At 38.1% G+C, this 26,019-nt stretch overlaps 4 protein-coding genes across 5 annotated transcripts; all 4 read left to right on the top strand.

Moving 5' to 3' along the window:
• Nucleotides 1-2,516: 2,516 nt before the first annotated feature.
• LOC131468271 (uncharacterized) lies at nucleotides 2,517-8,044 on the top strand. Its single transcript, XM_058642325.1, has 7 exons — nucleotides 2,517-4,005; nucleotides 4,107-4,178; nucleotides 4,825-4,908; nucleotides 4,998-5,129; nucleotides 5,236-5,512; nucleotides 7,152-7,837; nucleotides 7,939-8,044. The coding sequence occupies exons 1-6, from the start codon at nucleotides 3,759-3,761 to the stop codon at nucleotides 7,264-7,266; spliced, it is 927 nt and encodes a 308-aa protein (XP_058498308.1). The 5' UTR covers nucleotides 2,517-3,758; the 3' UTR covers nucleotides 7,267-7,837; nucleotides 7,939-8,044.
• On the top strand, nucleotides 7,777-23,586 carry LOC131468208 (girdin-like). Its single transcript, XM_058642211.1, has 13 exons — nucleotides 7,777-7,837; nucleotides 7,939-8,003; nucleotides 8,164-8,191; nucleotides 8,293-8,364; nucleotides 8,488-8,559; nucleotides 12,426-12,497; nucleotides 20,361-20,402; nucleotides 20,532-20,594; nucleotides 20,718-20,789; nucleotides 21,657-21,740; nucleotides 21,830-21,961; nucleotides 22,068-22,344; nucleotides 23,107-23,586. Exons 1-13 carry the CDS (start codon nucleotides 7,777-7,779, stop codon nucleotides 23,219-23,221), a joined length of 1,155 nt encoding a protein of 384 aa, XP_058498194.1. The 3' UTR covers nucleotides 23,222-23,586.
• LOC131468273 (uncharacterized) lies at nucleotides 16,630-19,464 on the top strand. 2 transcript variants are annotated; one of them, XM_058642328.1, is made up of 6 exons: nucleotides 16,630-17,183; nucleotides 17,285-17,356; nucleotides 18,005-18,088; nucleotides 18,178-18,309; nucleotides 18,416-18,462; nucleotides 18,593-19,464. In XM_058642328.1, exons 1-6 carry the CDS (start codon nucleotides 16,937-16,939, stop codon nucleotides 18,725-18,727), a joined length of 717 nt encoding a protein of 238 aa, XP_058498311.1. In that variant the 5' UTR covers nucleotides 16,630-16,936; the 3' UTR covers nucleotides 18,728-19,464. The 2 variants fall into 2 exon arrangements, with proteins under 2 accessions (XP_058498311.1, XP_058498310.1); XM_058642327.1 differs by having other exon boundaries at nucleotides 18,416-19,464.
• On the top strand, nucleotides 23,546-26,019 carry LOC131468207 (multimerin-2-like). The gene is made up of 6 exons (XM_058642210.1): nucleotides 23,546-23,792; nucleotides 23,894-23,935; nucleotides 24,058-24,129; nucleotides 24,987-25,070; nucleotides 25,160-25,291; nucleotides 25,398-26,019. Exons 1-6 carry the CDS (start codon nucleotides 23,546-23,548, stop codon nucleotides 25,676-25,678), a joined length of 858 nt encoding a protein of 285 aa, XP_058498193.1. The 3' UTR covers nucleotides 25,679-26,019.

The following is a 26,019-nucleotide window of genomic DNA, read 5'->3' as shown; positions in this document are numbered from 1 at the left end:
TTAATTAATGTAACACCAAATAATAACTACGTTCTGAAACTTATATTTTAAAGGTCCAATATGTAACATTTATAAGGGTTTATAGGCAGAAATTGAATGTACAACCCACTTTTTTTTTTTTTTTTAAATGGTTTGTTTTTTCGATGTCCTGGACAAAACCCCTTTTTTACGTGTACTTTATGGCAGCCGTTTTTGTAATGAAGGTTTTTATTGTATTTTTGTTTGAAAACATCACATCATACGCATAACATTGATCCATCATAACAATCACTACAGGCTGGGCAAACAGAAAAAGCAAATAAAGTTACACCACCAAAATTAATAATAATAATTAAATAGATAAATACAATTTTAAAAAGGGAAGGAGGGTGGTATAATATTATACTTGATGATAGATGGATAGATAGAGACGTACTGTGTATTATATCAATAGCACCTCCAAATGGCACAATATACCACAGCCAAACAGCCATTTCAGCACCACAGACAGATGGACAGCTGCCACTGGGGGCCAATGTGATGTGAATAAATTTGACTCACCGCTCACTTCTTGAAGAGGAATGACACTCTGCGGTCCTTCATGCGTGTGAACTTCTCTGTGACCTTGCTGTTAAAATCCAACAGTCCCTGGATGAGTTCACGTTAGCCTAGCTAGCAACTTAGACCTGTGCAGTGCCTGCCCCTTGCTTCAAATCAGCCAATGAGAAGTGCACTGGGGCCCTGAACTTCAGGCCCCACTGCAGAAACTGAAGTGTGCGCTGTACACACGCATGCACGCACAGCAGTTCACCAGTCCACAACACTGCACAGTTGAATGTAGGAAAGTTGTAGAAAATGTGGAAAGTTGAATTTATTATTAACTTGTGCTCAATGACAGTTTTGACACAGGAAAACATTAAAGCTTATAATCCTTCCCTACACAGCGGCGCCCTCTGGTGGGACCGTGCCCCTAATGCAAAGATGCCAATAGATAGACAGATAGATAGATGGAGGTATATAAAATCAGTGTGGCATGAAGCTGTCTGTAAGGCGGTGCAGCAAGGTGTCTGTGTGTACAGTATTAAAAGCAGAGGAGAAGTCCATAAATAAAATCCATGAGTGTGGAGAGTCCAGTTGTTTGGTGACAGTGTCTAAAGGTGTGAGACATACACCTCAATCATCCAATTTTCTGAGCTAAATTATGGGTCATTAGTTAATTGGACTCATATAAAATATAGAAAATGACACCAGACCTCATAGAATTTACCCCTACTATTACATTACATTACATGTAATCCAAAGCAACTTACAATAAGTGCATTTCAACATTTGGGTACGAACAAGAGCTAGAACTAAGTAAGCCAAACTATAAAGTGCTACTCATAAGTGCGATGTACAAGATCGTTTTTTTCAGTCTTGTAATAAGATCCTCAAATGAGGCTGTATCTGTCATTCATTTTAACCAGTCCGTAGCATCAGGCCTCACTCGACTTTTCCAGTTTCTAAGAATTATTCTCACAGCCGTGATAAACCCAGCTAGTACCAGGGCAGATGCTGCTTTAGACACATTTAATGGTAGAAGGGATCTGTCTCCAAGCAGGCACAATCACTCTCTAGTAGTTTTAATAATCTGTCTCCAAAAAGGAATGACAAGAGCGCAATCCCACAAAAGTTGGAGATATGAGCCTGTGGCATTCATACATTTCCAACACTGATTATCCGTTATTAATCCCATTTTATGAAGCTTAACTGGTGTATAGTAGTATCTGTGGATAACCTTATAGTGGATACATTTACTGACCACATCTCTCACTGGCCAACCTGCACTGAAGACTGCACTGAAAACTTTTTCCCATGTTTCCTCTATTTTTTTGTGTCCAAGTCCCTCTCCCAGAATTGCCTCGAATGATTACAGTTAACCTTACATCTATCTGCATCTATCTGCTGTGATTTTATAAAAAGCTGAGGATCTACGCACAAACCCAGATGTCTTAAATAGTAGGACAGCCATTTTAAATTTAAGAGGGCCAGGACCCGCTTTCTGTCCAAACCAATCACGGATCAACGCACAGACTAGGATCAATAATTCCCATGTATGTTATTGTTTTCATGTGAACATTGAGATACAAATACTCAGTGCACTTTAATGATAAATCCATTTTTGAACATCTTTCAACAGTTATTACAGCTGGGCTCCATGTCATTTGAAAGGTTTAGTTTCAACATCAAAGTGCTCACTCTAAAAGTGCGTGATTATCAATTGGCACAAATAATGTTTTACATATTATTAAAATTGAGTGCAAATACTAAAATGTTAGGCGGGTATGCTGACACTGGATATTTAGACATAAAATGTTAAAATATTAAGCCCAACATCAGCACAAAGAAGCCGAGAGAGAGCCTATGTTCCAGTGTTAATTCAAACTCAACAATGGTGACACCAGATAAAAGGAAAATAACTTTAATTTAATTTAATTTAATTTAAATGCCATGGCTTTTAAAACTTATTGACAAAACAAAAAATTGAAAACATATTTATTTATTTATTTATATTCAATGACCTTTCAAGGGAGACGAGGATGAAGACAATTTTGCATGTTTTGCATTTTGTAGCGGAAATGTACACAGAATAACACTGAATTGATTTATGACACAATAGTGTAATAATTGTTATCTAAAACACTGCAAAGAATTTATGAGCATCAGGTGATCATTTGATGATTCAATCTTCAATGAATTTACTGATATTTAAATGTTGCAAGCTTTCTTCTTAAAACCTTTTTTTTGGAGTGGTGATCCTTTAGGTTCAATAACAATTTATGATGATTGTGGAGCTCCTCCTGTAGACCACATTACTTTTACCACACCAGACACACAGTAGCAAGAAGCTGATCTCCATCACAATTCCCTGGGCAGGACCCAGTTCTGCTATTTAGATCCATTTTCAATGGAGAGGTTCATCTATTTTGAAATTAGGACTTTTTGTTTTGGTCGTGAATTAATGTCAGTGTTGGTGAGGACAAAGATCACATAAACAGCAGCTTATCACTGGATGTTCTTTTTATTTGTGTTTTAAATCTACAAAAGCCATATATAATCACGCTGATTGATTTATTGAGGAAGCAGCGAGAGAAAAATACGTTTTATCACTTGTCTAACTTTAGTTTCTCGTAAACCATTTATTCCAGTTAACCTGAGGTAGGTCACGTTATCTGACTATTAATGTTTGAACAGGTGAGGAGCAAATTACTGTTGTGTTTTGTTGCCCATACCCTACTGTTAATGGCTAATATTGACATTTAAAATGAAGTGGTTTTCATGGCCTTATGTATACTTTAAGGAAGGGTCTTGCATTTCGGAGGCTGCCATTTTGCACCACTGTGTGTCTGCACCTGCCCAAACCAACAGACGAGCAAGATTCTCTCTGCTATGTGAAGGCCACCATACTTAGCTGATTTGCTTTGTTAAGGGAGGGATGAGCAGAGGAGACGTCACATTGTTAGAATCTGCAGTCTCTGCATCAGCAGTGTGAATGAACTGGTTATTCAAGGATTTGTCGCTACATTTCTAAATCCAGGTAGATGTAAATTTGTGTGCTGTGTTTTCAGAGTTGTTTTCCAGATGACATGTTATCTAGTTGATCACCTTCACGTGTTTCTGTTTATCAGGTTCTGCTAATGATTGATCTGGAAAAAACACTATTTAAGGATGGGATTAGAAACAGAATCTACAAAGACCACATAGATCCACAGAGACCAGACTTGTAGACCAGTGAAAGAATGGAGGTGACATTGTTTTTCCCACTGCTGCTGTTCTGCTCTCTCTCTACAGCTGAACCTCCGTCAGAGTCTGACAATGACATTATTCCTCGTGGAGAACAAGCTGATTACCAGGGAAGGAAATCTGCAAATGTCTCTTACCAGAGACCGACCTGTCCACAAGACATCCACGCTGTAATGAGAGAGATGAGCTCCATGTTGGCTGAGCAGAAGGTAGAGCTGAGACACCTACAGAGAGAGAATGAAGGTAAAGTTGTATGTGAACAGGCTGGACAGTTTGTTTCACCAGATTTATGTGCTAAGATATTGACATAAATTTGATCATTTAACCTTCTATAAATTTCCTAGCACAAGCAGCCAAGTTGAAAGAAGTGGAGGTGCAGAAGACTCAGCTGGACCAGCTGAAGCAACAGGTCCAAGGTTTGTTTATAGCACATATTTTCCACCAATGTTATAATATTTTTTTTATTTTACAGTTGAAATTGGACACTGTAAAATGACCATATGTGTGAATGTGAGAGTGAATAAATGGTTGTCTGTCTCTATTTGTGTCCCTGTGATGGACTGGCGAACTGTCCAGGTTTTAACCCGCCTATCGCCCTATGTTAGTTGTAGATTGGCGCACCGCCCCCCCGTGACCCTCATGTGGAGGTTAAAGCGGTAGAAGATGGATGGATTTTACAGTTGACTTTACGATGTATAATTTTGTAATTATATATAGTATCTTATACAATATGTTATTAGGAGGTATAGCTTATACATTTGAATGATGTCTATTATCTGTACGCACTATTAAGTTCCGCTTCTTCCTCCAACTTCTTGTTCAATTTCTTTTCTCTATGGGTTAAGAGCCGTCATGTTTTTTTTAGTTGTTCTATTTCATTTTATTAATAATAAGAAAAAATTTTTTTTTTACATTTGGTGTACATGTGTACAGTTTTTTTTTTGGATGATATGATGCGATTTATTTAAATAATTTTAAAGAAATTGAGAAGCTTTTCTAATATGCAACAGGTATGTGGTTGTTTATATCTCATTGCTTATTTTATGATTCATGCCATTTCAGCACAGGCAGGAGAACTGACTGCTGTTAAAGCCAAGACCAATGTGACAGAAAACCAGGTGGAGGCTCTGATGAGAGACAGAGAAGGTTTGTAAATTCAGAAATTGGCTCATTAGAATAACCATCACACTTGTGTAACAGTTACATTAAAATCTGTACGTTTGTGTCTCCGTCAGTCAAACAGGTGGCCTTCTCAGCCTCTCTGTTGGCTTCAGGCTCAGGAACCATGGGACCATTTAATGCACACACTAATCTGGTCTTCAGACATGTCACCACAAATATTGGAAATGCCTACAGCCCAAACACAGGTGAACACATTTATTGTTGGTGATGTTGACTTTAATCTGGGTGACAAAAGGTGATAAACATTCATCATTCTACACTTACATTTACTGACAGAAAAATGTCCCACAGGTTTTTTCATTGCACCAGTGAGAGGAGCCTACCACTTTGAGTTCTACATAGGTGCACATGGATCTTCACATCCCTCAGCTGCTGTGTTGGTCAAGAATGGACAGCACATTTTTATTGCATATGAACATCAGCCTTCACATTATGGGAGTTCTTCTAATGGTGCTACACTGCACTTAGAGGTCGGAGATGTGGTGTTTTTACGTCTGTGGTTGAACACAAGGATTTTTGACAGTGAAAATCACCATAGCACCTTCAGTGGTCACCTGCTTTTCACTATGTGAGATGTTTTTAAATTGATTTAAATAAAGCTTTTCTTGTTTACTTAAAGACTAAAATGTGCATTTTCACCCTATGGCTCTTAAAAAGTGATAATAATAGTGATATGATGTAAATCTCAACATTTTAGAATCAGGTACTGTAAATAGTTCTATTTGATAAATGATGCAAATGATTAATCCACAAACTGTTTCATTCTTATTCGGCCATAGTCGCAGACATTTGTGATGGTTGTGGAGCTCCTCCTGTAGACCACATTACATTTACTGCACCACACACACACAGTAGCAAGAAGCTGATCTCCTTCACTATTCCCTGTGCAGGAGCCACTTCTGCTTTTTAGATCCATTTTTAATGGAGAGATTCATGTTTTGTGAAATTGGGACTTGTTGAATTAGCTGTTTGTTTTGGTCGTGAATTAATGTCAGTGTTGGTGAGGACAAAGATCACATAAACAGCAGCTTATCACTGGATGTTCTTTTTATTTGTGTTTTAAATCTTCAAAAGCCATATGTAATCCCCCTGATTGATTTATTGAGGAAGCAGTGAGAGAAAAATAAGTTTTATCACTTGTCTAACTTTAGTTTCTCGTAAACCTTCATTTATTTCAGTTAACCTGAAGTAGGTCACGTTATCTGAATATTAATGTTTGAACAGGTGAGGAGTAGGGGTGGGCGGATCGATCCAAATATCGATAGTATCGATACCAAGGTGAGTATTGGTGTCGGATCGATACCAGCGTGATGAGATCGATATTTTTGTTGTAGTTTCTCTTCTATAAGTTCAGCAAATCACTCAGATTTCTTCACAGAGTTTGTGTGAGCGCAGCGTCTCTCTCAGTCCTCATGCGCAGCGCTCCTCTCCACCTCTCAGTCCGCTCACTCAGGTCCACTAAGCCCCTCCCCTGCTGCCTGCCAGCCAGAGCAGAGACGGACTGGTGAGATGGCGGAGAGGAAGAGGAGTGCTGTGTGGAGCTATTTTACAGTGTCAGACAGAGAAAGTGCTAGCTGTGACAGAGGCCTTTCAAAAACTTCAACAATATCCCGGTAGCAATTTCTAGAAGTGAAAGTTATTTCCAGCATTAATTAATGTTGTTTTTCAAAGTGTAATTGGTGGTCAGAGATGTAATTTAGCAGAGAGATTAAACTATTATCATATATTCAGTCAGTTGAAATAAATCTTAATTGTTTTACTGGAACACAAAAATATACACTTATATTAAAATTTCCGGCCTCCCTCAAATCTGAAGTATGAATATGGCAGAATTTCATTCCACTTTTGACTCTTCACTCCAGTTTTGTGTTCATGTTTGCAACTTTGGTTAATAAATATTATTTTCTTATTTGGCTTAAATCGTTGTCCTGTGTTTTATAATTATCATAATCATAATCAATTCATTAAAGGCAAAAGTACAAAATCATTCAATAATCAGGCATTTTCAAGTAAAAAGTATCGGTATCGGTATCCGCAATACTGGCCCTGTAATTACTTGGTATCGGATCAATCCCAAAATTTGCAGTATCGCCCACCCCTAGTGAGGAGCATATTACTGTTGTGTTTTGTTGCCTATCCTCTACAGTTAATGGCTAATATTGACATTTAAAATGAAGTGGTTTTCATGGCCTTATGTGTACTTTAAGGAAGGATCTTGCATTTCGGAGGCTGCCATTTTGCACCACTGTGTGTCTGCACCTGCCCAAACCAACAGACGAGCAAGATTCTCTCTGCTATGTGAAGGCCACCATACTTAGCTGATTTGCTTTGGTAAGGGAGGGATGAGCAGAGGAGACGTCACATTGTTAGAATCTGCAGTCTCTGCATCAGCAGTGTGAATGAACTGGTTATTCAAGGATTTGTCGCTACATTTCTAAATCCAAGTAGATGTAAATTTGTGTGCTGTGTTTTCAGAGTTGTTTTCCAGATGACATGTTATCTAGTTGATCACCTTCACGTGTTTCTGTTTATCAGGTTCTGCTAATGATTGATCTGGAAAAAACACTATTTAAGGATGGGATTAGAAACAGAATCTACAAAGACCACATAGATCCACAGAGACCAGACTTGTAGACCAGTGAAAGAATGGAGGTGACATTGTTTTTCCCACTGCTGCTGTTCTGCTCTCTCTCTACAGCTGAACCTCCGTCAGAGTCTGACAATGACATTATTCCTCGTGGAGAACAAGCTGATTACCAGGGAAGGAAATCTGCAAATGTCTCTTACCAGAGACCGACCTGTCCACAAGACATCCATGCTGTGCTGAGAGAGATGAGCTCCATGTTGGCTGAGCAGAAGGTAGAGCTGAGACACCTACAGAGAGAGAATGAAGGTAAAGTTGTATGTGAACAGGCTGGACAGTTTGTTTCACCAGATTTATGTGCCAAGATATTGACATAAATTTGATCATTTAACCTTCTATAAATTTCCTAGCACAAGCAGCCAAGTTGAAAGAAGTGGAGGTGCAGAAGACTCAGCTGGACCAGCTGAAGCAACAGGTCCAAGGTTTGTTTATAGCACATATTTACCAGAATCAATGTTTTAAAACCCCAGATTTACCAAATATATTTACAAAATCATTTTTTAAAAGTATTTTACAGTTGAAATTGGACACTGTAAAATGACCATATGTGTGAATGTAAGAGTGAATAAATTGAGCTGAGACACCTACAGAGAGAGAATGAAGGTAAAGTTGTATGTGAACAGGCTGGACAGTTTGTTTCACCAGATTTATGTGCTAAGATATTGACATAAATTTGATTATTTAACCTTCTATAACTTTCCTAGCACAAGCAGCCAAGTTGAAAGAAGTGGAGGTGCAGAAGACTCAGCTGGACCAGCTGAAGCAACAGGTCCAAGGTTTGTTTATAGCACATATTTTCCACCAATAATCAATACTTTAAAAACCCCTTTTTACCAAATATATTTACAATGAATTTTAAGAATTTTGTTTGATCACATGACCTTTCACAATTTCCCTAGTACAAGCAGCCAAGTTGAAAGAACTGGAGGTGCAGAAGACTCAGCTGAACCAGGTGCAGCAACAGGTCCAAGGTTTGTTTATAGCACATTTTTTTACAGCAATAACAAACATCTATTAAGAGCTAGACTTCAATTATTTTGAACATACATTAGATATACTGTTAAGAAATGTGCTGTTTATGTACATAAAAAGGAAATTATAAAAAACTATGTATATATGTAAATATATATTATATACAGTAGTGTGTAAAAGCTTTGTTGTATTTAATTCTGTGATCACTGATTTTTGAATTGCAATAATGTGACTGAAAGTTAGCAAACTGTTGATGAGTTTAATATAACATGTGTATAGAATGCCTTTCTCCTCCAGGTTTAAGAGAGCCCAGGTCATGCTACAAACCTAACCACATGAAAAATGTGTTGTTTTAAAGTTGCATACATGTTTCCTGTATCTTCTGGATGTACTAGCATATGTACAGCATTTTATTTCTGTTTTTCTGCATCATATGCTGTGATTTGTCAACCATTTTTCTTTGCCAAAGCAAACTTTTACTTCTGTAAATATTTGTTGTTTATTTCTCATTGCTTATTTTATGATTCATGTCATTTCAGCACAGGCAGGAGAACTGACTGCTGTTAAAGCCAAGACCAATGTGACAGAAAACCAGGTGGAGGCTCTGATGAGAGACAGAGAAGGTTTGTATGTTCAGAAATTGGCTCATTAGAATAACCATCACACTTGTGTAACAGTTACATTAAAATCTGTACGTTTGTGTCTCTGTCAGTCAAACAGGTGGCCTTCTCAGCCTCTCTGTTGGCTTCAGGCGCAGGACACACAGGACCATTTAATGCACACACTAATCTGGTCTTCAGACATGTCACCACAAATATTGGAAATGCCTACAGCCCAAACACAGGTGAACACATTTATTGTTGGTGATGTTGACTTTAATCTGGGTGACAAAAGGTGATAAACATTCATCATTCTACACTTACATTTACTGACAGAAAAATGTCCCACAGGTTTTTTCATTGCACCAGTGAGAGGAGCCTACCACTTTGAGTTCCACGTAGGTGCACAGGGATCTTCACATGCCTCAGCTGCTTGGTTGGTCAAGAATGGACAGCACATTTTTATTGCATATGAACATCAGCCTTCACATCATGGGAGTTCTTCTAATGGTGCTACACTGCACTTAGAGGTCGGAGATGTGGTGTTTTTACGTCTGTTAGCGAACTCAAGGATTTATGACGATGGAAATCACCATAGCACCTTCAGTGGTCACCTGCTTTTCACTATGTGAGATGTTTTTAAATTTGTTTTTAAATTGATTTAAATAAAGCTTTTCTTACTAGTTTACTTAAAGACTAAGATGTGCATTTTCACTCTATGGCTCTTAAAAAGTGATAATAATAGTGATATGATGAAAATCTCAACATTTTAGAATCAGGTACTGTAAATAGTTCTATTTGATAAATGATGCAAATGATTAATCCACAAACTGTTTCATTCTTATTCGGCCATAGTCGCAGACATTTGTGATGGTTGTGGAGCTCCTCCTGTAGACCACATTACATTTACTACACCACACACACAGTAGCAAGAAGCTGATCTCCTTCACAATTCCCTGTGCAGGAGCCAGTTCTGCTTTTTAGATCCATTTTCAATGGAGAGATTCATGTTTTGTGAAATTGGGACTTGTTGAATTAGCTGTTTGTTTTGGTCGTGAATTAATGTCAGTGTTGGTGAGGACAAAGATCACATAAACAGCAGCTTATCACTGGATGTTCTTTTTATTTGTGTTTTAAATCTTCAAAAGCCATATATAATCACGCTGATTGATTTATTGAGGAAGCAGTGAGAGAAAAAGAAGTTTTATCACTTGTCTAACTTTAGTTTCTCGTAAACCTTCATTTATTTCAGTTAACCTGAGGTAGGTCACGTTATCTGACTATTAATGTTTGAACAGGTGAGGAGTAGGGGTGGGCGGATCGATCCAAATATCGATAGTATCGATACCAAGGTGAGTATTGGTGTCGGATCGATACCAGCGTGATGAGATCGATATTTTTGTTGTAGTTTCTCTTCTATAAGTTCAGCAAATCACTCAGATTTCTTCACAGAGTTTGTGTGAGCGCAGCGTCTCTCTCAGTCCTCATGCGCAGCGCTCCTCTCCACCTCTCAGTCCGCTCACTCAGGTCCACTAGGCCCCTCCCCTGCTGCCTGCCAGCCAGAGCAGAGACGGACTGGTGAGATGGCGGAGAGGAAGAGGAGTGCTGTGTGGAGCTATTTTACAGTGTCAGACAGAGAAAGTGCTAGCTGTGACAGAGGCCTTTCAAAAATCTCAACAATATCCAGGTAGCAATTTCTAGAAGTGAAAGTTATTTCCAGCATTAATTAATGTTGTTTTTCAAAGTGTAATTGGTGGTCAGAGATGTAATTTAGCAGAGAGATTAAACTATTATCATATATTCAGTCAGTTGAAATAAATCTTAATTGTTTTACTGGAACTCAAAAATATACACTTATATTAAAATGTCCAGCCTCCCTCAAATCTGAAGTATGAATATGGCAGAATTTCATTCCACTTTTGACTCTTCACTCCAGTTTTGTGTTCATGTTTATGCTCACTTTGGTTAATAAATATTATTTTCTTATTTGGCTTAAATCGTTGTCCTGTGTTTTATTATTATCATAATCATAATCAATTAATTAAAGGCAAAAGTACAAAATCATTCAATAATCAGGCATTTTCAAGTAAAAAGTATCGGTATCGGTATCCGCAATACTGGCCCTGTAATTACTTGGTATCGGATCAATCCCAAAATTTGCAGTATCGCCCACCCCTAGTGAGGAGCATATTACTGTTGTGTTTTGTTGCCTATCCTCTACAGTTAATGGCTAATATTGACATTTAAAATGAAGTGGTTTTCATGGCCTTATGTGTACTTTAAGGAAGGATCTTGCATTTCGGAGGCTGCCATTTTGCACCACTGTGTGTCTGCACCTGCCCAAACCAAAAGACGAGCAAGATTCTCTCTGCTATGTGAAGGCCACTATACTTAGCTGATTTGCTTTGGTAAGGGAGGGATGAGCAGAGGAGACGTCACATTGTTAGAATCTGCAGTCTCTGCATCAGCAGTGTGAATGAACTGGTTATTCAAGGATTTGTCGCTACATTTCTAAATCCAAGTAGATGTAAATTTGTGTGCTGTGTTTTCAGAGTTGTTTTCCAGATGACATGTTATCTAGTTGATCACCTTCACGTGTTTCTGTTTATCAGGTTCTGCTAATGATTGATCTGGAAAAAACACTATTTAAGGATGGGATTAGAAACAGAATCTACAAAGACCACATAGATCCACAGAGACCAGACTTGTAGACCAGTGAAAGAATGGAGGTGACATTGTTTTTCCCACTGCTGCTGTTCTGCTCTCTCTCTACAGCTGAACCTCCGTCAGAGTCTGACAATGACATTATTCCTCGTGGAGAACAAGCTGATTACCAGGGAAGGAAATCTGCAAATGTCTCTTACCAGAGACCGACCTGTCCACAAGACATCCATGCTGTGCTGAGAGAGATGAGCTCCATGTTGGCTGAGCAGAAGGTAGAGCTGAGACACCTACAGAGAGAGAATGAAGGTAAAGTTGTATGTGAACAGGCTGGACAGTTTGTTTCACCAGATTTATGTGCTAAGATATTGACATAAATTTGATTATTTAACCTTCTATAACTTTCCTAGCACAAGCAGCCAAGTTGAAAGAAGTGGAGGTGCAGAAGACACAGCTGGACCAGCTGAAGCAACAGGTCCAAGGTTTGTTCATAGCACATATTTTCCACCAATAATCAATACTTTAAAAACCCCTTTTTACCAAATATATTTACAATGAATTTTAAGAATTTTGTTTGATCACATGACCTTTCACAATTTCCCTAGTACAAGCAGCCAAGTTGAAAGAAGTGGAGGTGCAGAAGACTCAGCTGAACCAGGTGCAGCAACAGGTCCAAGGTTTGTATATATAGCACATTTTTTTTACAGCAATAACAAACATCTATTAAGAGCTAGACTTCAATTATTTTGAACATACATTAGATATACTGTTAAGAAATGTGCTGTTTATGTACATAAAAAGGAAATTATAAAAAACTATGTATATATATATATATATTATATACAGTAGTGTGTAAAAGCTTTGTTGTATTTATTTCTGTCAAATTCTGTGTGACTGAAAGTTAGCAAACTGTTGAAGAGTTTAATATAACATGTGTATAGAATGCCTTTCTCCTCCAGGTTTAAGAGAGCCCAGGTCGTGCTACAAACCTAACCACATGAAAAATGTGTTGTTTTAAAGTGGACATATTATGCAAAATCAACTTTTTAACCATTTTAATACTTATATTTGGGACTCTGGAGGCCCTACCAGTCGCCAAAGTGTGGAAAAAGAATACTCAGTCATTTTTTCGTGGTCCCCCTTAGTGTAAGTATAGGCGATAAAACACGCAATGTTGAATTCCCTGCACTTATGACGGCAGCATGTGCATTTCACCGCGGATGTTACCACCCCACCAGTAAGTTTACTTCGAGAGCTCCACCTTAGCTCCACCTTGTCCCTATAAAATGCTAGAGTGCAGGCGAGGGAGGAAGAGCGGTATTATGTCAACGCGGAGGGACAAGTGTGCTGTTCGTGGCTGCACAGTGGAGCACAGTGTTTTACACAAACTTCCAGCCTCAGAGGATTTTATATATGAAGCTAATGTGCCGGATAAAGTCAGCAAACGTGTGTTCGTGTGTTCGCACCACTTCGTAACAGACTGCGGCCAGCGGTCGCCGTATTTAGTCAGCGACCGTATTTCACCGACGTACAAACACACACATTTTTAAGAAGAGGTCAAATAGAGCAGAACATAACTGACCATTCTGACACGTCCTAATTTAAAATATTTGTTCAGTACGTCCTCCATGACCGGAGCACAGACTCAGTCTGATAGAGTCACATACAGCGGCAGTTTATGCAGCTCGCCGCTGGCGATCAGCGGTGCTGTCCCTAAGTCTTTTTAACTGATTTACAGTTCGGCAGTGTTCGGCTTGATCCTTGTGTTGGACGTCTCTTCCTGTGACGGCACTCTCGCTGTTTTCCGCGCACACTGCCATGTTGATATTGTCAGAGAACTAGTGGAGGGAGGGGGAGAGGAATGGAGCGGAGGGAACAGGAGCTGAGCGAGCGAGCGCTGTAAAGAGGACAAATCAGAAACCCCCTGGAAGAAGTGGGTGTGTGTTTGCCTGTGTCTTATTTGCATGTAAAGGGACCAGGCGTTCTGAAAGGGGCGGTTTTGGCAGGGTTATTGAACTGCTATGGTGCTTCATCCTTATGGTATTTTGACCAAAGCATGTCACAGACATGTTCATTAGGACACCAGGGAACTAGTTTAACTTGGAGAAATAGGGTATAATATGTCCGCTTTAAAGTTGCATACATGTTTCCTGTATCTTCTGGATGTGTTCTAATAAACACATGTACTGGCATATGTACAGCATTTTATTTCTGTTTTTCTGCATCATATGCTGTGATTTGTCAACCATTTTTATTTGCCAAAGCAAACTTTTACTTGTGTATATATTTGTTGTTTATATCTCATTGCTTATTTTATGATTCATGCCATTTCAGCACAGGCAGGAGAACTGACTGCTGTTAAAGTTAAGACCAATGTGACAGAAAACCAGGTGGAGGCTCTGATGAGAGACAGAGAAGGTTTGTAAGTTCAGAAATTGGCTCATTAGAATAACCATCACACTTGTGTAACAGTTACATTAAAATCTGTACGTTTGTGTCTCTGTCAGTCAAACAGGTGGCCTTCTCAGCCTCTCTGTTGGCTTCAGGCTCAGGAACCATGGGACCATTTAATGCACACACTAATCTGGTCTTCAGACATGTCGCCACAAATATTGGAAATGCCTACAGCCCAAACACAGGTGAACACATTTATTGTTGGTGATGTTGACTTTAATCTGGGTGACAAAAGGTGATAAACATTCATCATTCTACACTTACATTTACTGACAGAAAAATGTCCCACAGGTTTTTTCATTGCACCAGTGAGAGGAGCCTACCACTTTGAGTTCTACATAGGTGCACATGGATCTTCACATCCCTCAGGTGTTGTGTTGGTCAAGAATGGACAGCACATTTTTGTTGCATATGAACATCAGCCTTCACATTTTGGGAGTTCTTCTAATGGTGCTACACTGCACTTAGAGGTCGGAGATGTGGTGTTTTTACGTCTGTGGGAGAACACAAGGATTTTTGACAATATAAATCACCATAGCACCTTCAGTGGTCACCTGCTTTTCACTATGTGAGATGTTTTTACATTTGTTTTTAAATTGATTTAAATAAAGCTTTTCTTACTTGTTTACTTAAAGACTAAAATGTGCATTTTCACTCTATGGCTCTTAAAAAGTGATAATAATAGTGATATGATGAAAATCTCAACATTTTAGAATCAGGTACTGTAAATAGTTTTATTTGATAAATGATGCAAATGATTAATCCACAAACTGTTTCATTCTTATTCGGCCATAGTCGCAGACATTTGTGATGGGTGTGGAGCTCCTCCTGTAGACCACATTACATTTACTACACCACACACACACAGTAGCAAGAAGCTGATCTCCTTCACAATTCCCTGTGCAGGAGCCAGTTCTGCTTTTTAGATCCATTTTCAATAGAGAGATTCATGTTTTGTGAAATTGGGACTTGTTGAATTAGCTGTTTGTTTTGGTCGTGAATTAATGTCAGTGTTGGTGAGGACAAAGATCACATAAACAGCAGCTTATCACTGGATGTTCTTTTTATTTGTGTTTTAAATCTTCAAAAGCCATATGTAATCACGCTGATTGATTTATTGAGGAAGCAGCGAGAGAAAAAGAAGTTTTATCACTTGTCTAACTTTAGTTTCTCGTAAACCTCTATTTATTTCAGTTAACCTGAGGTAGGTCACGTTATCTGAATATTAATGTTTGAACAGGTGAAGAGTAGGGGTGGGCGGATCGATCCAAATATCGATAGTATCGATACCAAGGTGAGTATTGGTGTCGGATCGATACCAGCGTGATGAGATTGATATTTTTGTTGTAGTTTCTCTTCTATAAGTTCAGCAAATCACTCAGATTTCTTCACAGAGTTTGTGTGAGCGCAGCGTCTCTCTCAGTCCTCATGCGCAGCGCTCCTCTCCACCTCTCAGTCCGCTCACTCAGGTCCACTAGGCCCCTCCCCTGCTGCCTGCCAGCCAGAGCAGAGACGGACTGGTGAGATGGCGGAGAGGAAGAGGAGTGCTGTGTGGAGCTATTTTACAGTGTCAAACAGAGAAAGTGCTAGCTGTGACAGAGGCCTTTCAAAAACCTCAACAATATCCCGGTAGCAATTTCTAGAAGTGAAAGTTATTTCCAGCATTAATTAATGTTGTTTTTCAAAGTGTAATTCGTGGTCAGAGATGTAATTTAGCAGAGAGATTAAACTATTATCATATATTCAGTCAGTTGAAATAAATCTTAATTGTTTTACTGGAACACAAAAATATACATTTATATTAAAATTTCCAGCCTCCCTCAAATCTGAAGTCTGAATATGGCAGAATTTCATTCCACTTTTGACTCTTCACTCCAGTTTTGTGTTCATGTTTGCAACTTTGGTTAATAAATATTATTTTCTTATTTGGCTTAAATCGTTGTCCTGTGTTTTATTATTATCATGATCATAATCAATTAATTAAAGGCAAAAGTACAAAATCATTCAATAATCAGGCATTTTCAAGTAAAAAGTATCGGTATCGGTATCTGCAATACTGGCCCTGTAATTACTTGGTATCGGATCAATACCAAAATTTGCAGTATCGCCCACCCCTAGTGAGGAGCATATTACTGTTGTGTTTTGTTGCCTATCCTCTTCTGTTTATGGCTAATATTGAAATTTAAAATGAAGTGGTTTTCATGGCCTTATGTGTACTTTAAGGAAGGGTCTTGCATTTCGGAGGCTGCCATTTTGCACCACTGTGTGTCTGCACCTGCCCAAACCAACAGACGAGCAAGATTCTCTCTGCTATGTGAAGGCCACCATACTTAGCTGATTTGCTTTGGTAAGGGAGGGATGAGCAGAGGAGACGTCACATTGTTAGAATCTGCAGTCTCTGCATCAGCAGTGTGAATGAACTGGTTATTCAAGGATTTGTTTCTACATTTCTAAATCCAAGTAGATGTAAATTTGTGTGCTGTGTTTTCAGAGTTGTTTTCCAGATGACATGTTATCTAGTTGATCACCTTCACGTGTTTCTGTTTATCAGGTTCTGCTAATGATTGATCTGGAAAAAACACTATTTAAGGATGGGATTAGAAACAGAATCTACAAAGACCACATAGATCCACAGAGACCAGACTTGTAGACCAGTGAAAGAATGGAGGTGACATTGTTTTTCCCACTGCTGCTGTTCTGCTCTCTCTCTACAGCTGAACCTCCGTCAGAGTCTGACAATGACATTATTCCTGGTGGAGAACAAGCTGATTACCAGGGAAGGAAATCTGCAAATGTCTCTTACCAGAGACCGACCTGTCCACAAGACATCCATGCTGTGCTGAGAGAGATGAGCTCCATGTTGGCTGAGCAGAAGGTAGAGCTGAGACACCTACAGAGAGAGAATGAAGGTAAAGTTGTATGTGAACAGGCTGGACAGTTTGTTTCACCAGATTTATGTGCTAAGATATTGACATAAATTTGATCATTTAACCTTCTATAAATTTCCTAGCACAAGCAGCCAAGTTGAAAGAAGTGGAGGTGCAGAAGACTCAGCTGGACCAGCTGAAGCAACAGGTCCAAGGTTTGTTTATAGCACATATTTTCCACCAATGTTATAATATTTTTTTTATTTTACAGTTGAAATTGGACACTGTAAAATGACCATATGTGTGAATGTGAGAGTGAATAAATGGTTGTCTGTCTCTATTTGTGTCCCTGTGATGGACTGGCGAACTGTCCAGGTTTTAACCTGCCTATCGCCCTATGTTAGTTGTAGATTGGCGCACCGCCCCCCCGTGACCCTCATGTGGAGGTTAAAGCAGTAGAAGATGGATGGATTTTACAGTTGACTTTACGATGTATAATTTTGTAATTATATATAGTATCTTATACAATAGGTTATTAGGAGGTATAGCTTATACATTTGAATGATGTCTATTATCTGTACGCACTATTAAGTTCCGCTTCTTCCTCCAACTTATTGTTCAATTTCTTTTCTCTATGGGTTAAGAGCTGTCATGGTTTTTTTGGTTGTTCTATTTCATTTTATTAATTAAAAAAACAAAAACATTTTACATTTGGTGTACATGTGTACGGCATTTTTGTTTTGGATGATATGATGCGATTTATTTAAATAATTTTAAACAAATTTTGAGAAGTTTTTCTAATATGCAACAGGTAAGTGGTTGTTTATATCTCATTGCTTATTTTATGATTCATGCCATTTCAGCACAGGCAGGAGAACTGACTGCTGTTAAAGCCAAGACCAATGTGACAGAAAACCAGGTGGAGGCTCTGATGAGAGACAGAGAAGGTTTGTAAGTTCAGAAATTGGCTCATTAGAATAACCATCACACTTGTGTAACAGTTACATTAAAATCTGTAAGTTTGTGTCTCCGTCAGTCAAACAGGTGGCCTTCTCAGCCTCTCTGTTGGCTTCAGGCGAAGGAATCATGGGACCATTTAATGCACACACTAATCTGGTCTTCAGACATGTCACCACAAATATTGGAAATGCCTACAGCCCAAACACAGGTGAACACATTTATTGTTGGTGATGTTGACTTCAATCTGGGTGACAAAAGGTGATAAACATTCATCATTCTACACTTACATTTACTGACAGAAAAATGTCCCACAGGTTTTTTCATTGCACCAGTGAGAGGAGCCTACCACTTTGAGTTCCACGTAGGTGCACATGGATCTTCACATCCCTCAGCTGCTTGGTTGGTCAAGAATGGACAGAACATTTTTTTTGCATATGAACATCAGCCTTCATATTATGGGAGTTCTTCTAATGGTGCTACACTGCTCTTAGAGGTCGGAGATGTGGTGTTTTTACGTCTGTGCGAGAACTCAAGGATTTATGACAGTCAAAATCACCATAGCACCTTCAGTGGTCACCTGCTTTTCACTATGTGAGATGGAAAAAGTATGTGTGCTTTTTCACTAAGTTTGTGTGAATTGTAACATTCTAGTTTTTGTGTTTCAAATTTCTATGTAAATAAGCTTAAAAAGCTTGTATGGATTAACATCTAAGAGCTCACTGTCACTGTCTCATTTTTGTTCCTTCAAAAGAAAATTTTCTTTATGAACACTTTTAATTTTTTTTGCCTTATAACCTTTACCTAATAATCACTGAATCTCTGTTCATTCTAAATTGTCTAATGTTGCTTTTGTATATTTTTCTGTTTGATCACGTTTTGTATTGTTTCAGAGCTTTGTTTTTAAATTGATTTAAATAAAGCTTTTCTTACTTGTTTACTTAAAGACTAAAATGTGCATTTTCACTCTAAGGCTCTTAAAAAGTGATAATAATAGTGATATGATGTAAATCTCAACATTTTAGAATCAGGTACTGTAAATAGTTTTATTTGATAAATGATGCAAATGATTAATCCACAAACTGTTTCATTCTTATTCAGCCATAGTCGCAGACATTTGTGATGGTTGTGGAGCTCCTCCTGTAGACCACATTACATTTACTACACCACACACACAGTAGCAAGAAGCTGATCTCCTTCACAATTCCCTGGGCAGGAGCCAGTTCTGCTTTTTAGATCCATTTTCAATGGAGAGGTTCATGTTTTGTGAAATTGGGACTTGTTGAATTAGCTGTTTGTTTTGGTCGTGAATTAATGTCAGTGTTGGTGAGGACAAAGATCACATAAACAGCAGCTTATCACTGGATGTTCTTTTTATTTGTGTTTTAAATCTTAAAAAGCCATATTTAATCATCCTGATTGATTTATTGAGGAAGCAGCGAGAGAAAAAGAAGTTTTATCACTTGTCTAACTTTAGTTTCTCGTAAACCTTCATTTATTTCAGTTAACCTGAGGCAGGTCACGTTATCTGAATATTAGGCCACCATACTTAGCTGATTTGCTTTGGTGAGGGAGGGATGAGCAGAGGAGACGTCACATTGTTAGAATCTGCAGTCTCTGCATCAGCAGTGTGAATGAACTGGTTATTCAAGGATTTGTCGCTACATTTCTAAATCCAAGTAGATGTAAATTTGTGTGCTGTGTTTTCAGAGTTGTTTTCCAGATGACATGTTATCTAGTTGATCACCTTCACGTGTTTCTGTTTATCAGGTTCTGCTAATGATTGATCTGGAAAAAACACTATTTAAGGATGGGATTAGAAACAGAATCTACAAAGACCACATAGATCCACAGAGACCAGACTTGTAGACCAGTGAAAGAATGGAGGTGACATTGTTTTTCCCACTGCTGCTGTTCTGCTCTCTCTCTACAGCTGAACCTCCGTCAGAGTCTGACAATGACATTATTCCTGGTGGAGAACAAGCTGATTACCAGGGAAGGAAATCTGCAAATGTCTCTTACCAGAGACCGACCTGTCCACAAGACATCCATGCTGTGCTGAGAGAGATGAGCTCCATGTTGGCTTAGCAGAAGGTAGAGCTGAGACACCTACAGAGAGAGAATGAAGGTAAAGTTGTATGTGAACAGGCTGGACAGTTTGTTTCACCATATTTATGTGCTAAGATGTCACAACAGTTCAAACATAAAGGACAGATGTGTTTGCTAAACATTTGATCATTTAACCTTTTAAAATGTTCCCAGCACAAGCAGCCAAGTTGGGAGAACTGAAGCAACAGGTCCAAGGTTTGTTAATAGCACATATTTTCCACCAATAATCAATATTTTAAAAACCCATATTTACCAAATAGATTTACAAATCATTTTTAGAATTTTTAGAATTTTGTTTGATCACAATTTTCCTTGCACAAGCAGTCAAGTCAAAAGAACTTGAGGTGCAGAAGACTCAGCTGAACCAGGTGCAGCAACAGGTCCAAGGTTTGTTTATAGCACATATTTACCATTAATAATCAATACTTTAAAAACCCCTTTTTACCAAATATATTTACAAAGAATTTTAAGAATTTTGTTTGATCACATAACCTTTCACAATTTCCCTAGTACAAGCAGTCAAGTTGAAAGAACTGGAGGTGCAGAAGACTCAGCTGAACCAGGTGCAGCAACAGGTCCAAGGTTTGTTTATAGCACATATTTTTACAGCAACAATAAACTGATAATAAATCTATTAAGAGCTAGACTTACCAGGTTTTGAATTTGTTAAATTATTTTGAACATAAATTAGATATACTGTATATACATGTGTGTATATGTACATAAAAAGGAAAGTAGAACAAAAGTATCTGATAAACATATTAGAATAAAGTATTTTACAGTTTCCTATACAGTGCGTGGTTTTAGAAATAGAGTAGTTTTTTATATACAGTAGTGTGCCAAACTACCATCTTTGTTGTATTTATTTCTGTCAAATTCTGTGATCATTGATATTTGGATTGGAATAATGTGACTGAACATTTGTCTTATACATTAGCAAACTGTTAATGAGTTTAATATAACATGTGCATAGAATGCATGTTCTCCTCCAGGTTTAAGAGCGCCCAGGTCGTGCGACAAACCTAATCACATGAAAAAGGTGTTGTTTTAAAGTTGCATACATGTGTTTCTAATAAAGCGAAGGACAAAAAATGATAATGTATGGTTGTTATAGCATTGCGAGAGCAGCAAAGCTAATGGTGGACTAAGACAGTACTGCATATTGTTAGGAAGTATCGCTTATACATTTGGATGAGGTGGCACAATGTTATCTGTAGACGTGACATTGACATCCTACAACGTTTTGGCCAGTTTATTTTCTCTATTGTTAAAATCAGTCATGTTTCTGTATACACGTGTACTAGCATATGTACAGCATTTTATTTCTGTTTTTCTGCATCATATGCTGTGATTTGTTAAACCATTTTTATTTGCCAAAGCAAACTTTTACTTGTGTATATATTTGTTGTTTATATCTCATTGCTTATTTTATGATTCATGCCATTTCAGCACAGGCAGGAGAACTGACTGCTGTTAAAGTTAAGACCAATGTGACAGAAAACCAGGTGGAGGCTCTGATGAGAGACAGAGAAGGTTTGTAAGTTCAGAAATTGGCTCATTAGAATAACCATCACACTTGTGTAACAGTTACATTAAAATCTGTACATTTGTGTCTCTGTCAGTCAAACAGGTGGCCTTCTCAGCCTCTCTGTTGGCTTCAGGCTCAGGACACATAGGACCATTTAATGCATACACTAATCTGGTCTTCAGACATGTCCCCACAAATATTGGAAATGCCTACAGCCCAAACACAGGTGAACACATTTATTGTTGGTGATGTTGACTTTAATCTGGGTGACAAAAGGTGATAAACATTCATCATTCTACACTTACATTTACTTACAGAAAAATGTCCCACAGGTTTTTTCATTGCACCAGTGAGAGGAGCCTACCACTTTGAGTTCCACGTAGGTGCAACTGGATCTTCACATGCCTCAGCTGCTGTGTTGGTCAAGAATGGACAGCACATTTTTATTGCATATGAACATCAGCCTTCACATCATGGGAGTTCTTCTAATGGTGCTACACTGCACTTAGAGGTTGGAGATGTGGTGTTTTTACGTCTGTGGGCGAACACAAGGATTTATGACAATGGAAATCACCATAGCACCTTCAGTGGTCACCTGCTTTTCACTATGTGAGATGTTTTTAAATTGATTTAAATAAAGTTTTCTTACTTGTTTACTTAAAGACTAAGATGTGCATTTTCACTCTATTGCTCTTAAAAAGTGATAATAATAGTGTTATAATGTAAATCTCCACATTTTAGAATCAGGTACTGTAAATAGTTTAATTTATAAATGATGCAAATGATTAATCCACAAACTGTTTCATTCTTATTCGGCCATAGTCGCAGACATTTGTGATGGTTGTGGAGCTCCTCCTGTAGACCACATTACATTTACTACACCACACACACAGTAGCAAGAAGCTGATCTCCTTCACAATTCCCTGTGCAGGAGCCAGTTCTGCTTTTTAGATCCATTTTCAATAGAGAGATTCATGTTTTGTGAAATTGGGACTTGTTGAATTAGCTGTTTGTTTTGGTCGTGAATTAATGTCAGTGTTGGTGAGGACAAAGATCACATAAACAGCAGCTTATCACTGGATGTTCTTTTTATGTGTGTTTTAAATCTTCAAAAGCCATATATAATCACCCTGATTGATTTATTGAGGAAGCAGCGAGAGAAAAATAAGTTTTATCACTTGTCTAACTTTAGTTTCTCGTAAACCTTCATTTATTTCAGGTAACCTGAGGTAGGTCACGTTATCTGACTATTAATGTTTGAACAGGTAAGGAGCATATTACTGTTGTGTTTTGTTGCCTATCCTCTACTGTTAATGGCTAATATTGACATTTAAAATGAAGTGGTTTTCATGGCCTTATGTGTACTTTAAGGAAGGGTCTTGCATCTCGGAGGCTGCCATTTTGCACCACTGTGTGTCTGCACCTGCCCAAACCAACAGATGAGCAAGATTCTCTCTGCTATGTGAAGGCCACCATACTTAGCTGATTTGCTTTGGTAAGGGAGGGATGAGCAGAGGAGACGTCACATTGTTAGAATCTGCAGTCTCTGCATCAGCAGTGTGAATGTACTGGTTATTCAAGGATTTGTCGCTACATTTCTAAATCCAAGTAGATGTAAATTTGTGTGCTGTGTTTTCAGAGTTGTTTTCCAGATGACATGTTATCTAGTTGATCACCTGCACGTGTTTCTCTTTATCAGGTTCTGCTAATGATTGATCTGGAAAAAACACTATTTAAGGATGGGATTAGAAACAGAATCTACAAAGACCACATAGATCCACAGAGACCAGACTTGTAGACCAGTGAAAGAATGGAGGTGACATTGTTTTTCCCACTGCTGCTGTTCTGCTCTTTCTCTACAGCTGAACCTCCGTCAGAGTCTGACAATGACATTATTCCTCATGGAGAACAAGCTGATTACCAGGGAAGGAAATCTGCAAATGTCTCTTACCAGAGACCGACCTGTCCACAAGACATCCATGCTGTGCTGAGAGAGATGAGCTCCATGTTGGCTGAGCAGAAGGTAGAGCTGAGACACCTACAGAGAGAGAATGAAGGTAAAGTTGTATGTGAACAGGCTGGACAGTTTGTTTCACCAGATTTATGTGCTAAGATATTGACATAAATTTGATCATTTAACCTTTTAAAATGTTCCCAGCACAAGCAGCCAAGTTGGGAGAACTGAAGCAACAGGACCTAGGTTTGTTTATAGCACATATTTTCCACCAATAATCAATACTTTAAAAACCCAGATTTACCAAATATATTCACAAGGAATTTTAAGTAATTGTTTGACCACATAACCGTTCACAATTTCCCTAGTACAAGCAGTCAAGTTGAGAGAACTAGAGGTGCAGAAGACTCAGCTGAACCAGGTGCAGCAACAGGTCCAAGGTTTGTTTATAGCACATATTTTTACAGCAACAATAAACTGATAATAAATCTATTAAGAGCTAGATTTACCAGGTTTTGAATTTGTTAAATTATTTTGAAAATAAATTAGATATACTGTATATACATGTGTGTATATGTACATAAAAAGGAAAGTAGAGCACAAGTATCTGATAAACATATTAGAATAAAGTATTTTACAGTTTACTATACAGTTCTTAGTCTTAGACATAGAGTAGGTTTTTTTTATATACAGTAGTGGGCCAAACTACCATCTTTGTTGTATTTATTTCTGTCAAATTCTGTGATCATTGATATTTGGATTGGAATAATGTGACTGAACATTCGTCTTATACATTAGCAAACTGTTAATGAGTTTAATATAACATGTGCATAGAATGCATGTTCTCCTCCAGGTTTAAGAGCGCCCAGGTCGTGCGACAAACCTAATCACATGAAAAAGGTGTTGTTTTAAAGTTGCATACATGTGTTTCTAATAAAGCGAAGGACAAAAAATGATAATGTATGGTTGTTATAGCATTGCGAGAGCAGCAAAGCTAATGGTGGACTAAGACAGTAGGAAGTATCGCTTATACATTTGGATGAGGTGGCACAATGTTATCTGTAGACGTGACATTGACAGCCTACAACGTTTTGACCAATTTATTTTCTCTATTGTTAAAATCAGTCATGTTTCTGTATACACATGTACTGGCATATGTACAGCATTTTATTTCTGTTTTTCTGCATCATATGCTGTGATTTGTTAAACCATTTATATTTGCCAACGCAAACATTTACTTGTGTATATATTTGTTGTTTATTTCTCATTGCTTATTTTATGATTCATGTCATTTCAGAACAGGCAGGAGAACTGACTGCTGTTAAAGTTAAGACCAATGTGACAGAAAACCAGGTGGAGGCTCTGATGAGAGACAGAGAAGGTTTGTAAGTTCAGAAATTGGCTCATTAGAATAACCATCACACTTGTGTAACAGTTACATTAAAATCTGTACGTTTGTGTCTCTGTCAGTCAAACAGGTGGCCTTCTCAGCCTCTCTGTTGGCTTCAGGCTCAGGAACCACGGGACCATTTAACGCAAACACTATTCTGGTCTTCAGACATGTAGCCACAAATATTGGAAATGCCTACAGCCCAAACACAGGTGAACACATTTATTGTCGGTGATGTTGACTTTAATCTTGGTGACAAAAGGTGATAAACATTCATCATTCTACACTTACATTTACTGACAGAAAAATGTCCCACAGGTTTTTTCATTGCACCAGTGAGAGGAGCCTACCACTTTGAGTTCTACATAGGTGCACATGGATCTTCACATCCCTCAGCTGCTGTGTTGGTCAAGAATGGACAGCACATTTTTAGTGCACATGAACATCGGCCTTCACATTATGGGACTTCTTCTAATGGTGCTACACTGCACTTAGAGGTCGGAGATGTGGTGTTTTTACGTCTGAGGGAGAACTCAAGGATTTATGACGATGGAAATCACTATAGCACCTTCAGTGGTCACCTGCTTTTCACTATGTGAGAAAAAAGTATGTGTGCTTCTTCACTAAGTATGTGTGAATTGTAACATTCTAGTTTTTGTGTTTCATATGTAAATAAGCTTTGAAAAGCTTGTATGGATTAACATCTGCAAGAGATCACTGTCATAGCTGCAGATTCACTTTATTCCTTCAAACGAAAACTTTCTTTATGAAGACTTTTAATTTTTTTTGCCTTATAACCTTTACCTAATTATCACTGAATCTCTGTTCATTCTAAATTGTCTAATGTTGCTTTTGTATCTTTTTCTGTTTGATCATTTTTTGTATTGTTTCAGAACTTTGTTTTTAAATTGATTTAAATAAAGCTTTTCTTACTTGTTTA

The sequence above is a fragment of the Solea solea genome, chromosome 11 (assembly GCF_958295425.1).
Source record: "Solea solea chromosome 11, fSolSol10.1, whole genome shotgun sequence".
NCBI classification, from domain to species: Eukaryota; Metazoa; Chordata; class Actinopteri; order Pleuronectiformes; family Soleidae; genus Solea; species Solea solea.
Note: the sequence above shows the minus strand (reverse complement) of the source record. Positions and strands in the feature narration are given on the sequence as shown.

Bases quoted from the DNA above. Each gene is read 5' to 3' on its own strand.
- LOC131468271 (XM_058642325.1), top strand. From the start codon at position 3,759: ATGGAGGTGACATTGTTTTTCCCACTGCTGCTGTTCTGCTCTCTCTCT. The intron at 4,179-4,824 runs GTTTGTTTATAG...ATGCCATTTCAG, and splicing joins GCTGAAGCAACAGGTCCAAG to CACAGGCAGGAGAACTGACT. The intron at 4,909-4,997 runs GTTTGTAAATTC...TGTCTCCGTCAG, and splicing joins TCTGATGAGAGACAGAGAAG to TCAAACAGGTGGCCTTCTCA.
- LOC131468208 (XM_058642211.1), top strand. From the start codon at position 7,777: ATGAGCTCCATGTTGGCTGAGCAGAAGGTAGAGCTGAGACACCTACAG. The intron at 8,004-8,163 runs GTCCAAGGTTTG...GAATAAATTGAG, and splicing joins TGGACCAGCTGAAGCAACAG to CTGAGACACCTACAGAGAGA. The intron at 21,741-21,829 runs GTTTGTAAGTTC...TGTCTCTGTCAG, and splicing joins TCTGATGAGAGACAGAGAAG to TCAAACAGGTGGCCTTCTCA.
- LOC131468273 (XM_058642327.1), top strand. From the start codon at position 16,937: ATGGAGGTGACATTGTTTTTCCCACTGCTGCTGTTCTGCTCTCTCTCT. The intron at 17,184-17,284 runs GTAAAGTTGTAT...TAAATTTCCTAG, and splicing joins CCTACAGAGAGAGAATGAAG to CACAAGCAGCCAAGTTGAAA. The intron at 18,089-18,177 runs GTTTGTAAGTTC...TGTCTCCGTCAG, and splicing joins TCTGATGAGAGACAGAGAAG to TCAAACAGGTGGCCTTCTCA.
- LOC131468207 (XM_058642210.1), top strand. From the start codon at position 23,546: ATGGAGGTGACATTGTTTTTCCCACTGCTGCTGTTCTGCTCTTTCTCT. The intron at 24,130-24,986 runs GTTTGTTTATAG...ATGTCATTTCAG, and splicing joins GGTGCAGCAACAGGTCCAAG to AACAGGCAGGAGAACTGACT. The intron at 25,292-25,397 runs GTGAACACATTT...AATGTCCCACAG, and splicing joins TGCCTACAGCCCAAACACAG to GTTTTTTCATTGCACCAGTG.